Source organism: Culex quinquefasciatus, chromosome 2 (assembly GCF_015732765.1).
Source record: "Culex quinquefasciatus strain JHB chromosome 2, VPISU_Cqui_1.0_pri_paternal, whole genome shotgun sequence".
Taxonomy (NCBI): Eukaryota; Metazoa; Arthropoda; class Insecta; order Diptera; family Culicidae; genus Culex; species Culex quinquefasciatus.
In genome coordinates, this window is record NC_051862.1 from 25,988,138 (window position 1) to 26,000,762 (window position 12,625).

The following is a 12,625-nucleotide window of genomic DNA, read 5'->3' on the forward strand; positions in this document are numbered from 1 at the left end:
AAACCGTTTCGGCGCGCGTAATTTGACAAATGAGTGGGAAAGAGATGTGAGCCGTCATTGACAGTGGTGGCCTCGACTGTTGTTGCTTTGAAACGACGGACGATTTTGGCGCCAAACTCATTCGCAACAACGCGACGGATCGGATCCCGGACCAAGAATGCTGAACGCAACCCCCGAGGCGTCGGAGGCCTTCATGGAGACGCTCATGCAGCGGCCCTTGCTAAATTTGCGGACGCAGCTGTGGGAGCAGAGGCCGAACCTGGAGGAAGATGCCAGCCTGGGCCGGTACACGCGGGCCATCGAGGAGTGCGGCCTGGTGGGTGAACTTCCGGCGACGGAAACGGGTAAGTGCGCACGCACGGCGGCCGCTTTGCGCGCCCAAGGCAACCGGAAGTACGTGGCGCGGGACTACCGGGGCGCGCTGCTCAAGTACAACGAGAGTATCTGTCATGCCGGGACGGAGTCGGCGGAGTTGGGACTCGGTTACGCTAATCGGTGAGTGTTCTGGTTGATTGATTGAAGTTGAGTCTCATTTGAAATTTTCAAATTTCAGTTCGGCCGTCTACTTTGCGATGAATGAGTTCGAGCTTGCCCTCGCGAACATCGCCCTGGCCAAAGAGCACCACTATCCGGAACCGTTGATGCAGAAGCTGCTCGATCGCGAGCAAAACTGCCAGGCAAAGCTCGCTGAAGATCAATCCAAGGGAACGATCCCGAAGAGACGGTTCGAGCTGAACGTACCGGTCAATCCGAAGATTCCCTTCCTAGCCGATGGAATCGGCATGGTTAGGCTGGAGGATTTCGGCAGAAGTATGGTCGCGACGAAAAGCTTCGCAGCCGGGGACGTAATTCTGCACGAGAAAAGCATCCTGGCCTCGATCGATCTGATGAAGCAGTTCCGGTGCTGCAATCTCTGTTCGGCGGTGGAATCGCTCAACCTGATTCCGTGCCCGAATTGCGTCACGGTCATGTACTGCAGTCGCGAGTGTCTCGAGCGTGACTTTCGGCTGGTTCATCGCTTCGAGTGTCCCATCGCCGAGAAGGTGCAGCATCTTTGCTACGGGTTCGTCAACCTGGGAACGAAGCTGTTTTTTTACGGGTTGAGCCTGTTCAACGACGACCTGGACGAGATGATGCGCTACTGCGATCGTGTGAAGGACGGAGGTAACCCGCTCAAGCTGGACTACACCCGGTACGATCCGTTGGAGGAGTGGAAGGAGCTGTACAATTTGAACGCCGTCACGAACCCGGATAGGGAAGGCAACTATCGCTTCTTCGTTGCCATGAGGTGTCTGATGTTCCTGGAGTGTCCGCTGGTCAAGTCGATCGTGGTCACCAACCAGCACAAGGCCTTCATGCGCCAGTGTGTCTTGGATTGCACCCGCGCCGGCAGTTACTACCGTTTCGATGTGACCTCGCCCGTGTTCCCGGTGCAATCCCTGTTCAACCACTCCTGCGATCCGAACGTGCAGATCTCAATCCTCTCCGGCCACGTCAAGCTGGTCGTCATTCGGCCCATTCGTCCGGGTGAGCAGATTTGCTTCTCGTACGGGTTCATCTGGTGGGATCCGCAGAGCAACCCGCTGTTCCAGGAGAAAATTCCGGGCGTTTTCGAGTGCAAGTGCGTCGTCTGTGATCCGATAAAGAAGCTCGAGTGGCAAGCGCGGAAGGGTCGTTTCAACGCCGAGGCCAAACGAGCCTTGGCCACGGTCATTCGAACCGTTCGACCGTCCCGGAAGGTGGATTTGGTCCAGCTGAAGGTGCTGGAGAATTTCATCGAAAGGCACGCCGCTGTCGCCCACCCGAACAAGGACTTTGGACTGATCTTAAGTTTGTACTGTCGCTGGATCTATCTGCTGCTGGAAGACGAGGATGAAGCGTTGCGGCGGGCGAAGATCGTAGCGCGCCTCAGAGGACAATCGACCGCTGAGGTGGATTGATTTGATTTTAAACTTTCGTTTCTTTATTCTACATTCAGGGTGATCAGGATCACTCAAATCGCATATTCAAATTTCAGACTTTTTCCTGAATCTGAAATTACCTTTTTCCTGAAACTGAAATAATAATAAATTTCTGAAGTGAAGAATGTTGAAAAATATATATTTTTTAAACCGTGGAATAGTTAATTTCTTAATTTTAATTTTATACAGATTCGAATTTCTAAGTTCCTGAATTTATTTTTAGTTTCTGCTTTAATTTTTGTAATTTTTCATGCAATGATTTTTTTCAATTTTGAACTTAAGAATTTTAAATATTAATCTTGTGCGTGCAACATGAAGTTAAATTTTTCAAAGTGCCATGGTAATCTTCACAGCAACTTCACAGAAAGTTTAACTCCATGTTGCACACGCTCTCACTTTTAATTTCTCGATAGGATCGTCTGGTACGGTAAGTCCACGCATCCTTCCTCTCCTGTAGATTCTATGAAATGTGATTCTTTCTCAGAATCCTCTCTGTGGTAAAAACAACGCAGTAGGGCTGGCCGCTTTAATGTTTGTACAGAACGGATTCGCTAATTCGAATGGAACTTCATTCGAATGAGCGAATCCAAAGTCGCTAATTGGGTACTAAAGCTCTATGTCAATTTTTATGTACAACGGTAAAAAACACGTTCAAAAACCATTTCTGATCACTTTTTTTCATTTTAACGCAAAAAATAATAATGACAAGACAACATTTTTTCGATGGATCAACTATGGTCCCCTTGGAACGAGCTGTCAAGTAGGAGCTTTTCTGTCAAGAAGGACCGCGAGGTTAATTTTTCAAAATTGATTCAAAAATCCATTTTAAACTCTTTGTGGTCGTACAAAGGGTCATTGAACTCAGACAAATTAGCTTTATCGCTGTAAACAATAATATTAGCAATCTAAGCTTCATTTTAGGACCCAATTGAAACCAGTTGTTCGGAAATTCGACGGTAACATTTCAAAAGGCATCATGTACATTTTGACACTTTCTGGGTTATTGTATATTCTGAAAGTACTTCTAATAAGCTACCTCTCCACCAAAAATTAGCAAAAGTTACTTCAGTAAAGTCTGTTTAATCATGATTTTAAATAAAGTAACATAAACAAAATCCCTGCCATCAGCAGTCCCTGTTTATATAGCCCTGTCAACCTGTCAAACAAAAGGCTACATAAACCTCGTGACGAAAAAAAAGCAACATGAAAAAAGCGCCATGTACATTCGGCGAAGAAAAACGAATCATAACAAAGGGCCCCCCCTCAGTGACAGCAGGGTGATATCGACGTTGGTGATTTCAAAAGAAGACTTCACCAAGCAAAACAATGTAAAAGGACCGAAGCTGAAGTGTAAACAAAGAGTCTATCCTGCTCACGTCAGTTGATGTTTACATTTGGTACGAGCAGGATAGACTCTTTGTTTACACTTCGGCTTAGGCCCTATTACAATGTTTAGCTAGAAGTTATGTTTGTTTTTCTCAAATAAAATGACGGAAATAATGTTTTATTGAATATGGATGATCAAGTATCAACAAAAGCAACGTTTTTCATCGTTCGTTATCATTATAACATCCTATTTTGCTTTTATATAAAAATGGTAATTGAAAATGGATGCTCAACATTCAAATGCGTTTTTCTCAAAACGCATGGTTTGTACATGATGCTTTTTGAAATGTTGGCATCGAATTGTCGAACAATGGTGTTGGAACGTTAACATCAGTTTGACAGCTGAGGGCTTTTGTTAATTTGATTTGGTTAACCGCGGTGGATTTTCTTGAAATAATTCGAACTGTCAAAAATTCACCAAAGCATCTACCACATTGATCGCACAAAAATCTGTGGTAGAAAAGTATCCACCGGTAGATGCTTTGGTGGATTTTTGACAGTTCGAATTATTTCAAGAAAATCCACCGCGGTTAACCAAATCAAATTAACAAAAGCCCTCTGGATTTGAAGGTTGTGTGATTTTTAATTCGAATCCAGGTTTTTAAGCGAAGATGGCGTTCGAATGGTGAACGCCCGAAATGTCAAAATCGCGCAGTAGCACCAACTAGAGAGCCTATATGTAGGTCCCTAGCACCAACATTAGAAAAAAAATGTGGCTGTCATGCCATGGCACACTATTTACGTAATGTTGGTACCACTGCGTGATTTTGACATTTTGGGCGTTCACCATTCGAACGCCATCTTCGCTTAAAAACCTCGATACGTTCGAATCTGGGTGATGAATAGAGAGAATCCGTAACGTGATTTTCGAATGTTCCCACTTTGTTTACATCTACAAAGTAGGGGGCTGTTCAAGCACAAGCATGACTTTTTTCTTACTGGTAAATGAGCTCTTTTATTATTAGTGGTATGTGTTTTATTTTGTCTAGTCTTCTATTTTTTTTTGCTGGAAAATTGTGTGTGTTTTCAAGTTTTCTTCGGTTAGAAAAGGTTTTTTTACGGGTGACGAAGAACTGCGGCGAGAGTGTCATTCTGCGATGTCGCAGATAAATTCCCTGGCTAATTTTGGAATCTTACAGCTCTTCCTGTTCCAGCAACAAAACATCACTAATTTTAGCGAAGATTTTTACAAACCCAGTTGGTTTTCAAACAGAATCAAATCATTAAGAAGCTTCTGCATGGATACAACCGCATCGTCTCCATAAACAACTTCCATTCATAATTTGAAAAAATGACGATCTCGCCTTCAACTTTCTTAAAATTTGTTGACTTCAAATTCAGGTCCTCAAAAGCCACACATTTTTCATTCTTGCAAAAAAACAATGTTCAATGATCGATAACAATACTCCCTAGTTTTGGCGAACAGTAAATTGGTTCCGCTTTGACAGTTCAAAATTGAGACCGTTTTGCAATCCACTATTCAGCACCCAGGTTCGGATTAGCGAGCATTCGAATTAGCGGGCATTCGCGTGGTGATTATTGCATACGATCGTAATTCGAGTCGTAATTTCTCGACTCACAATTGACTTTTTAGAGCAACTAACATTTTATTTTAAAAAAATATAATAACTTTTTTTTCAATTTCTTAAAATTAAAAAAATCCTATCTTTTATAGATTTTTTTTATTGAATTCTTAAAAAAAAAATTGATAAAGATTTTTTTTTAATTTTGAGATTTTTTTTAAATTTTATGAAGTGTTTTAGATTTTAGTTAATTTAAGAAAAAAATTAAAATTATTTGAATTTTTTAAATTGTGGAAATAAAAAATAGTAATTTTAGAAAAATTTAAATAAAAAACAAATTTGTTTATGTTTTGGAATTTTGTAAATTTTTCTGTTTTTAAATTGTTTGAAATTAAAAAGAAATTGATGTAGAGTTTTTTTATTTCGTAATTTTTTCACAGTTAAAAATGAACTTAGAATGTTTTAAATATTCCGTTTTAATAAAAAAGATTTAAAAAAGGCATTACAAATTACGATCGTAATTTCTCGATCCACGATGGAGATTTCTCAACAGTAAAATTACGATCGTAATATCTGGATGATAAGCGAGATGGCCACTCTGTAAATTTAATTTCATCGACATAAAAAAACTAAGAAAATTCAAGTAATAAGGGATTATCGAAAATGCAAGAAAACACGAAAATAAGTGAATGAAACAACAAAACTCAAATTTATTTCAAGAAAAGAAGCAAAATAACACAACTCAACGCAGTATTCCTTCAAATTCCTTCTCCAACGTATTCACAGCAGACCCTGAACGACCGTGGCCCGCTGCTGCGCCGCCAACTCCGCCATGAAACAGCGCAGCAGGTTCTGCTGGTGCGCCTTCAGCGCCAAATTGAACTCGTCCCGCGGGTGCACGTACGCGTAACTTTCCACATATTTCCGGATCGCGTTCAGCATCGTTGCCGCGTCCACGCACCCGCCCGGATTCATCAGCAACAGCTCGATGACGCCCCACTCGGGAAGCGCATCCGGCGGTAGCTTCTGACCGGCGGCACGCCACGGCTTCCTCTTGACGGGGTCGCACACGACGCACCGACACTCGAACCCGAGCAGCATCGTGTCGGCCAACTTCAGCTCGGCCTGTTCCCACCAAACCGGTCCGTACGAGATGAAGATCTGTTCGCCGCGGCGGATTGGACGGAGCACGGCGATTTTGATCTCCGTCGGGTGGATCACGGCGTAGGCGTTGGGGTCGCACGAATGGTTGAAGAGGGAGGAGATCAGGCCGAGCGGAGTTGCGAAGCATTCCCACTTGTCGAACGCGAGGAAGCTGGCCGTTCGCATGTAATCGAGGAAGCACTGGAGCATAAAGTCCTGTTCGCGCTTGGTCTTCACCAGGGCCTTGACGGGGGGATGTTCTATGAACACCGAGTAGTACCCGGCGGAGAAATAGTTGAACACGTTCTCTACGCTGCTGTTGGTCGGGGACTTTGTTTGGTGGAAAACCTTGAACTGCGCCAACGGGTCGAGATTTGTGTAGTCCAGCTCGAGTGGCTTTCCACCGGTTCGTGGGTTCGATTCGCAAAACTCCATCATGGCCTTCAGATCGTCGTTGAACAGACTCAGCCCGTGGAAGAACATTCGCGGCCCAAGAAACAAATTCCCGTACGAAACAAACATCAACTTCTCGGCGACTCCACACTCAAAACGGTGCGTTTTCCAGTCCGCCTGGCGACATTCCTCGTCGCAGTACATGAACGACACACAGCCCGGACACGGAATCAAGCTGTTGAAGTGGACGATCGTGCAGTACGAGCAATCCGCATATCTCAAACTAGAATCGATGGCCGCGGCCAGCGGCTTCTCGCTCAGAATAACGTCGCCAGCCCGGAAGTCCTTCTCGGCCATCATACTCCGTCCAAACTCCGGCAAACTCTCCATCTTGATTCCCTTCGCCAGAAACGGAATCTTCGGATTGACCTCCACGTTGATGCCCATCGGCGGATCCGGAACCGTTCCTTCCGATTCTCCATTCTTGAGTTTCTTCTTGCAATTCTCCTCCCTGGCCAACAGCTTCGGCATCAACTTCTCCGGGTAGTTGTGCTTCTTGGCCAGTTCAATGTTGGCCAGCGCAAACTCGTACTCGCGCATCTCGTAGTAAATGGCTGACCTAAAAAACACACACACAAAATTCTTCAAACATCAACGCTCCAAACAAAAATCCCAGAAAAAATACCTGTTGGCATATCCGGTGCCCAAATGTTCCGACCCCGCCTCGGCGTAGCAGATGCTCTCGTTGTACTTCTTCAGCGCCTCGTCAAAGTTCTTCTCCAGGTAGAACCGATTGCCGACCTGACGGACCTCCGCCGACTTCCGGTTGCACTTGCCCACCTCGGGAACGTCCACGAAGGGCGCGTGGTCCGTCATGTACTTCCGGTAGGCGAACGCGTCCGCCCGGCGCATGTTCGGCGCCCGCATCACGATCTGCACCATTTTGGCGAACATCGGTTTCTGGACGACGGCATCCTTGGTTTTGCCGGCGGGCGGGATGTTGGCCGCTTTGGCGAGTTTGTGCGATCGGAGCATGGTTCTGTGCTTAAACTTAACAGACTATAAACAAAAACGACCATATCAAACTTTAATTACCAGTTTGTTTTGGCAGTTGTGTCTAGCTACACGCACGTTTAAAATCACTCAGTTTTCGTCAAAACCGAACCTACTCAGAAATGAGTAAAGGGGGCATCTGTCAGATTTGAGTGAATTTCACTCAGAATTCCACGAAAACTGAGTGATATTCACCCAGATCTGAGTGAAATTCACTCAAATTTGACAGATGCCCCCTTTACTCATTTCTGAGTAGATTCGGTTTTGACGAAAAGTGAGTGATTTTAATCGTTTGCTTCATATGTTTATAGGGCCTGACCTATCCAGGTTTTTAAGCGAAGATTTCGTTCGAATGGTGAACGCCCAAATCGTCAAAATCGCGCAGTAGCACCAACATTATTATACCCCGTTCGCACGGGCGAGTTATAGCCGGTTTTAACGAAATGGTTTTAAGTTATAACCAAGTTAAAACCGACCCGTTCGCACGAGCACGAGAGGTTATAGCGGATTTAACTATTTTGACAGATCATAGCAGGCTGTGAAATTTTTGCTTGTTGTCAATAATTTTTTTTTTCGGTGGTGCATATCTCGGCTTGTGGGCACTTGATCCGGCGGACCAAGATGGTAGGTAATTTTCTTAATCAAACCAAACGCTACCATGCAACAGGTTGCACCAGAATTCACCAGATGTTCAGGACTGGCCAAGCCTCGCCCAAGGACCTCCCAAAAAATGTGCCAATCCTGTTGATCGCTGTTGTGTAACCGCAAAAGTGCAGCGGATCGTCGTTGTTAATCGGATTGGTCGTTTTGACGGATGCAACCGAGTCCAAGTACGGCAAGCGTCTGCTGACCATCGTCCAGCTCTTTCACCATCTTGCCGGAATATCTTGCCCAGTGGACGACTGATCACGTTGGCGAAGAAGGTGGAAAGGTTTGGCCCAAGGACAAAAAGCTTAAGTTGACGCTGACGGCCGGCAATGTCGCGTACTTCTACGGTCCGACACTGGGACGATGACGAGTAGAACATCACGACCAAGAAATCGTCTCGGGGCCAGAAAGGGTAAGCAGTCCGTTTTGACTTGAACAACTCAACTCAACTCTTTATTCCAGAAAAAATAAATAAATGATGTTCTGGACTGACACGAAGGCCAAGTCATGCTACCACCGCTCCCGAAGGAACTGTTGTTCAACTCGGAATAACGGACACGGAAGGAATCGTAGTAGAACTTGATCGGACGGAGCTTCTACTATTAACCTAATGATTTCTACATCAATCCGACGAAGTTGGTCGAAGCGCCGAATGAAGGTCATTCGCGAGGGATAACGAGATGCATAAACTTGACGCAGTCGACAAGAAGGTCGTTCTGGCCGAAAGGCCCGAGTCAAGTACGACGAGTATCTGCTGTCGAAGGGACTAGTCTGATAAGCTATCTGTCCTTCGAATCGGCGCCGCTGCCCGCAAAAAACTTCAGAAGATGTTCAAGTGTGAGTTATTTTGAAGAACAAAAGCTGAAGCCAGAAAGCCGTTGACGGCGAGGGAACCCCTAGACCGTACAAAAGGTCGCGATTCGATGCAGAGGTTGAACTTAGGGTCGCGATGTCTGAATGAAGTGTCATTATACGCTGAGCAAAATCCGGAAGGTGGCTACTAACGGTCAAGAAGAAGGACACGAATCTTCTCTTCCCGCTGCGGAGTACTACATGTGTCCTGTATTACGTGCTTGGTCTCAAGATCGACAGCTTTCTTGAAAGTCCCCTGAAGATCCAGCTGGAATCGGTCAAGTTCTACCATCAAGCCCGCGTCGACGCGTCTGTGTCTAGAAGTAGATCATAAACATTTGCACCTTTGGGGTTGGCCGACCGGGTCGCGTCAAGAAAAAAGAACATAAAAAGCCGATTAAACATTCCCTCACCCTACTCCCCCCCCCCTTTCCACCGTCCCCCCCCCCTCCCGTTTGTGTTTCAATAGATAAGGAAGAAAAACGGTTTATTAAAACTACAGACTGCTCGTCTTTGATGCCGGCTCACGTGCATGGAAACATCTCCGACACATCTGTTACGGACATTTCTTTTAAAATTTCTCATTTTCTCCTGGTCCAACGTGACACTTGGCGTTGATGCGCTGATGTTCTCTCTATATTTTTCTTGAGTATAGATTTGAGGGCCGAAATGCACTTCTGAACGACAAGTATTACCTAGTACGCGTCCACTTTCCCGGATCGACGACCATCACAGCTACTAACGTGGAGATCCTTGTAACCATTTGGGTTACACAGCACTAAGAAGTCGAAGTGTTGAGATAATTTTCAATAACTTGCCCTTCTCTCGTTCCCTGTAGATCGGACCTGCGGCCGGTCAAAATCATTGAAAACTATTGTTCTAAATAATTTGATGACCTTCTGGAGAAGGTTTTTTGCTCGGTTTATCTCGTCAACAGTTTTGTTGGACATCTCGGTATTGGTACCCACTCACACGTGTGGGATAGCGAGCCGTACGATACACCTGTGCCGTGCCAGCCGAACCGCTTCCGTTCGACGCCGTGTCGCACGCCTTCCGGCCGGCTGTAGAGCGAAAACTGTACACGTGTCAAGAGAGCGATCCATCTACTGACTGGGGACCACCAGCTCACGCGACCGCGTGTGTATCATCACCAGCGACGTCGTGATCAACGCTGGGCTACCAAACATTGTTAAAGTTCCTGAGAATCCTGTCGGCGACACCGCACACCACACCTGATACTAGATCGGCGAAGCAGCCTGTTCGAAACCGTGACAAAACGCTTCCTGCCTGTCGAGCCAGTGCAGGAGGATTGTCGAAAAAAAAGCTGTAGGCGCATGGTACTGTACCGTCCAAGTAAGGAACCACTCGCTTCTTTGCGTGCCTCGTAAGAACGATCTGAAACACCACACGTGGTGGCACTACGTACACGCACCACCGAACTCGACCTGAACGCACCGCACTGTTCATGTGGAACAATCTGTAGGAGACGACACGTTGCACGTGAGTCTCCGAGTCATTGGACGCTACCGTAGGGGTGCACTAACCGTGGTATGCTAGTGGGTTATCCATAGAGGCCAGCAATAACCCTGAGCAAGACGAGCCCACCTGCCCTGAGATTTGATCTAGTCGGGAAGTAATAGAACTCCCGCAGTGCAGTTCCGTGACTGTACTGGTGCGTACCATAGGTAACCGTTGCATTTCCCCGATCTATCGTTGTCCAGCCTCACTCCGATATCGCTAATTTCCACCCCATTGTGCCCAGGGAACCCCTCGGTGTTCGTAATCTCCAAGTTCAGGAAGGGAATAACGCATTTGTTTGCCGTAAGCCAACCAAACCCTGCGGTATTCTCCGAGATGCACTCCGTACGTCCAAGCATGAGCTCTCACGCCTGAGCATCACCCGCGACACTGTTTCTGTGTGGGAACCACCCTCGTGACGCCACCATTTGTTTTGCTTACAAACCGCCGCGAGCCAGCCTTGCCATTCGTTACATCGCCAGAAACCATGCAGACCGGTGGATTCGTCCGCCGTAGTCTAAGAGTCCATCAACAAACTCGGGAGCGTTGAGGTAGGTGGCCCAGAAGTTGAGTACAAGACTAGCAGCTAACCACCAGAAGTAGGTCGAGAGACGACCGAGAAAGAGCGTTCCGCCCCGGCCGACCGAATCCCGGAGGTCGGACGCGTGAAGCTGTTGTTCCAGGAACGCGAGATCGTACATGAACATCCGGGTTTCGGTGAAAAGGGATCTTTGCGCGCGTCAATGTGACCTGAAAGACAAAAAGGCTTGAAAGATAAGAAGACTTCAAATCGCATTTACTTCCAAGAATCGCCAGGATCAACGGAAAACGATCGCACAAACCAATGCTCCGGCTTTCACCAATCTTCCGTTGAAGGAATGTTCAGCCCGAGTTGCTTCGCCAACACAAACATATTCACCTCTCGAGGGTTCTTCTGTTTAGTTTCTTGCGGTGATCCGTCCATTCCGTGGAGTTGGGATGGGCTGATTCGCTGAACGCTGTCAGCAAAAATAACTGAAACAGCCGTCGCAAAAAATGTTGTTTATTTTCCTGTCAATGTCGGATGTTTTGCAAATATTTCCAAAGGTTACTATGAGTTTTCAAGTAGTCGAGTTCCCCTTTCGAGCAGTTTTAACTTGGTTATAACTCTTAAAACCAGTTTTAATCTGACAGCTCGTTGTATGGGCAAAACCAGAGTTATAGCCGGTTTTAAGAGTTATAACCACTTTTGGTCTTATAACCGGCTATAACTCGCCCGTGCGAACGGGGTATTAGAAAAAAATATGTGGCTGTCATGCCATGGCACACTTGCTCCGTAATGTTGGTACCACTGCGTGATTTTGACATTTCGGGCGTTCACCATTCGAACGCCATCTTCGCTTAAAAACCTCGATTAAAAAAACTCAAGAATTGAAATATTTCAAGGGTGTTAGCAATTTTAACGCAGTAAAAACATTTCCAGAGTTTTTTTGAATGGGTCCTATAAACATATGAAATGCAATAGCTTATAGGACCTTTTCAAAAATAACTCTGGATTTAAACTTTGTAAATTTCAGGAGCAACATCTGTAAAGGACGCATAGACAAGCATTTTCACAACCCACAGTGTTGAATTTTAACGACGGTCGTCGGTTGAAAGGTAGCTGGGAAAAAGTTACCGATTGTCAAAATGATTATCTGCCCTTTTCAAATGTTACTCCAGATTTGCACCCAAAAATTCTAGTTTTTCGTTTTTTTTTCATGTTGCACATTTCTACGAAATGAAAAAAAATTGTTTAATTGATTCCGAAAAAAACATTCGATTCAAAGGTTTCAAATAAGCAACATTTGATTGCCAAGAAATAAACAAAAAAGAATATATCTGTGAAAATTTAATTTCACGCATATTTTTCTGAATTTAGAGATTCATCAAATTGATTTAATATTCCATGAATGGCAATAAGGACATATTCTTGTACAATAATTATTTGTAGAAAATTTAATTTAAGTTAATCATCGCGGGCCGTAGATTGGACACGTCTGATTTGGGAGAACCCAATAACTTATTTTAAAATTAATGAGTGACCTTTTCAGGTTACAGGGTGACCACTCAAATCCCATTTTCAAATTCCCGACTTTTTCCCGACTTTTTTTCCAGACTTTTTCAGAA

At 45.3% G+C, this 12,625-nt stretch overlaps 2 protein-coding genes across 2 annotated transcripts; one reads left to right on the forward strand and one right to left on the reverse strand.

Annotated features, from left to right (window-relative positions):
* Positions 1 to 138: 138 nt before the first annotated feature.
* On the forward strand, positions 139 to 1,992 carry LOC6031706 (SET and MYND domain-containing protein 4). The gene is made up of 2 exons (XM_038253351.1): positions 139 to 495; positions 554 to 1,992. Exons 1-2 carry the CDS (start codon positions 158 to 160, stop codon positions 1,938 to 1,940), a joined length of 1,725 nt encoding a protein of 574 aa, XP_038109279.1. The 5' UTR covers positions 139 to 157; the 3' UTR covers positions 1,941 to 1,992.
* Positions 1,993 to 5,552: 3,560 nt separating this feature from the next.
* Positions 5,553 to 7,517, reverse strand: LOC6031705. The gene is made up of 2 exons (XM_001842383.2): positions 7,092 to 7,517; positions 5,553 to 7,025 (listed from the first exon to the last, which is right to left on the reverse strand). The coding sequence occupies exons 1-2, from the start codon at positions 7,439 to 7,441 to the stop codon at positions 5,651 to 5,653; spliced, it is 1,725 nt and encodes a 574-aa protein (XP_001842435.2). The 5' UTR covers positions 7,442 to 7,517; the 3' UTR covers positions 5,553 to 5,650.
* Positions 7,518 to 12,625: the final 5,108 nt, after the last annotated feature.

What these genes read in the sequence shown, in the direction of transcription:
- LOC6031705 (XM_001842383.2), bottom strand. Translation starts at nt 7,441, where the DNA reads ATGCTCCGATCGCACAAACTCGCCAAAGCGGCCAACATCCCGCCCGCC. An exon ending in GGCACCGGATATGCCAACAG is followed by an intron (nt 7,026 to 7,091) that starts GTATTTTTTCTG and finishes TGTGTTTTTTAG; the next exon opens with GTCAGCCATTTACTACGAGA.
- LOC6031706 (XM_038253351.1), top strand. Translation starts at nt 158, where the DNA reads ATGCTGAACGCAACCCCCGAGGCGTCGGAGGCCTTCATGGAGACGCTC. An exon ending in GGACTCGGTTACGCTAATCG is followed by an intron (nt 496 to 553) that starts GTGAGTGTTCTG and finishes TTCAAATTTCAG; the next exon opens with TTCGGCCGTCTACTTTGCGA.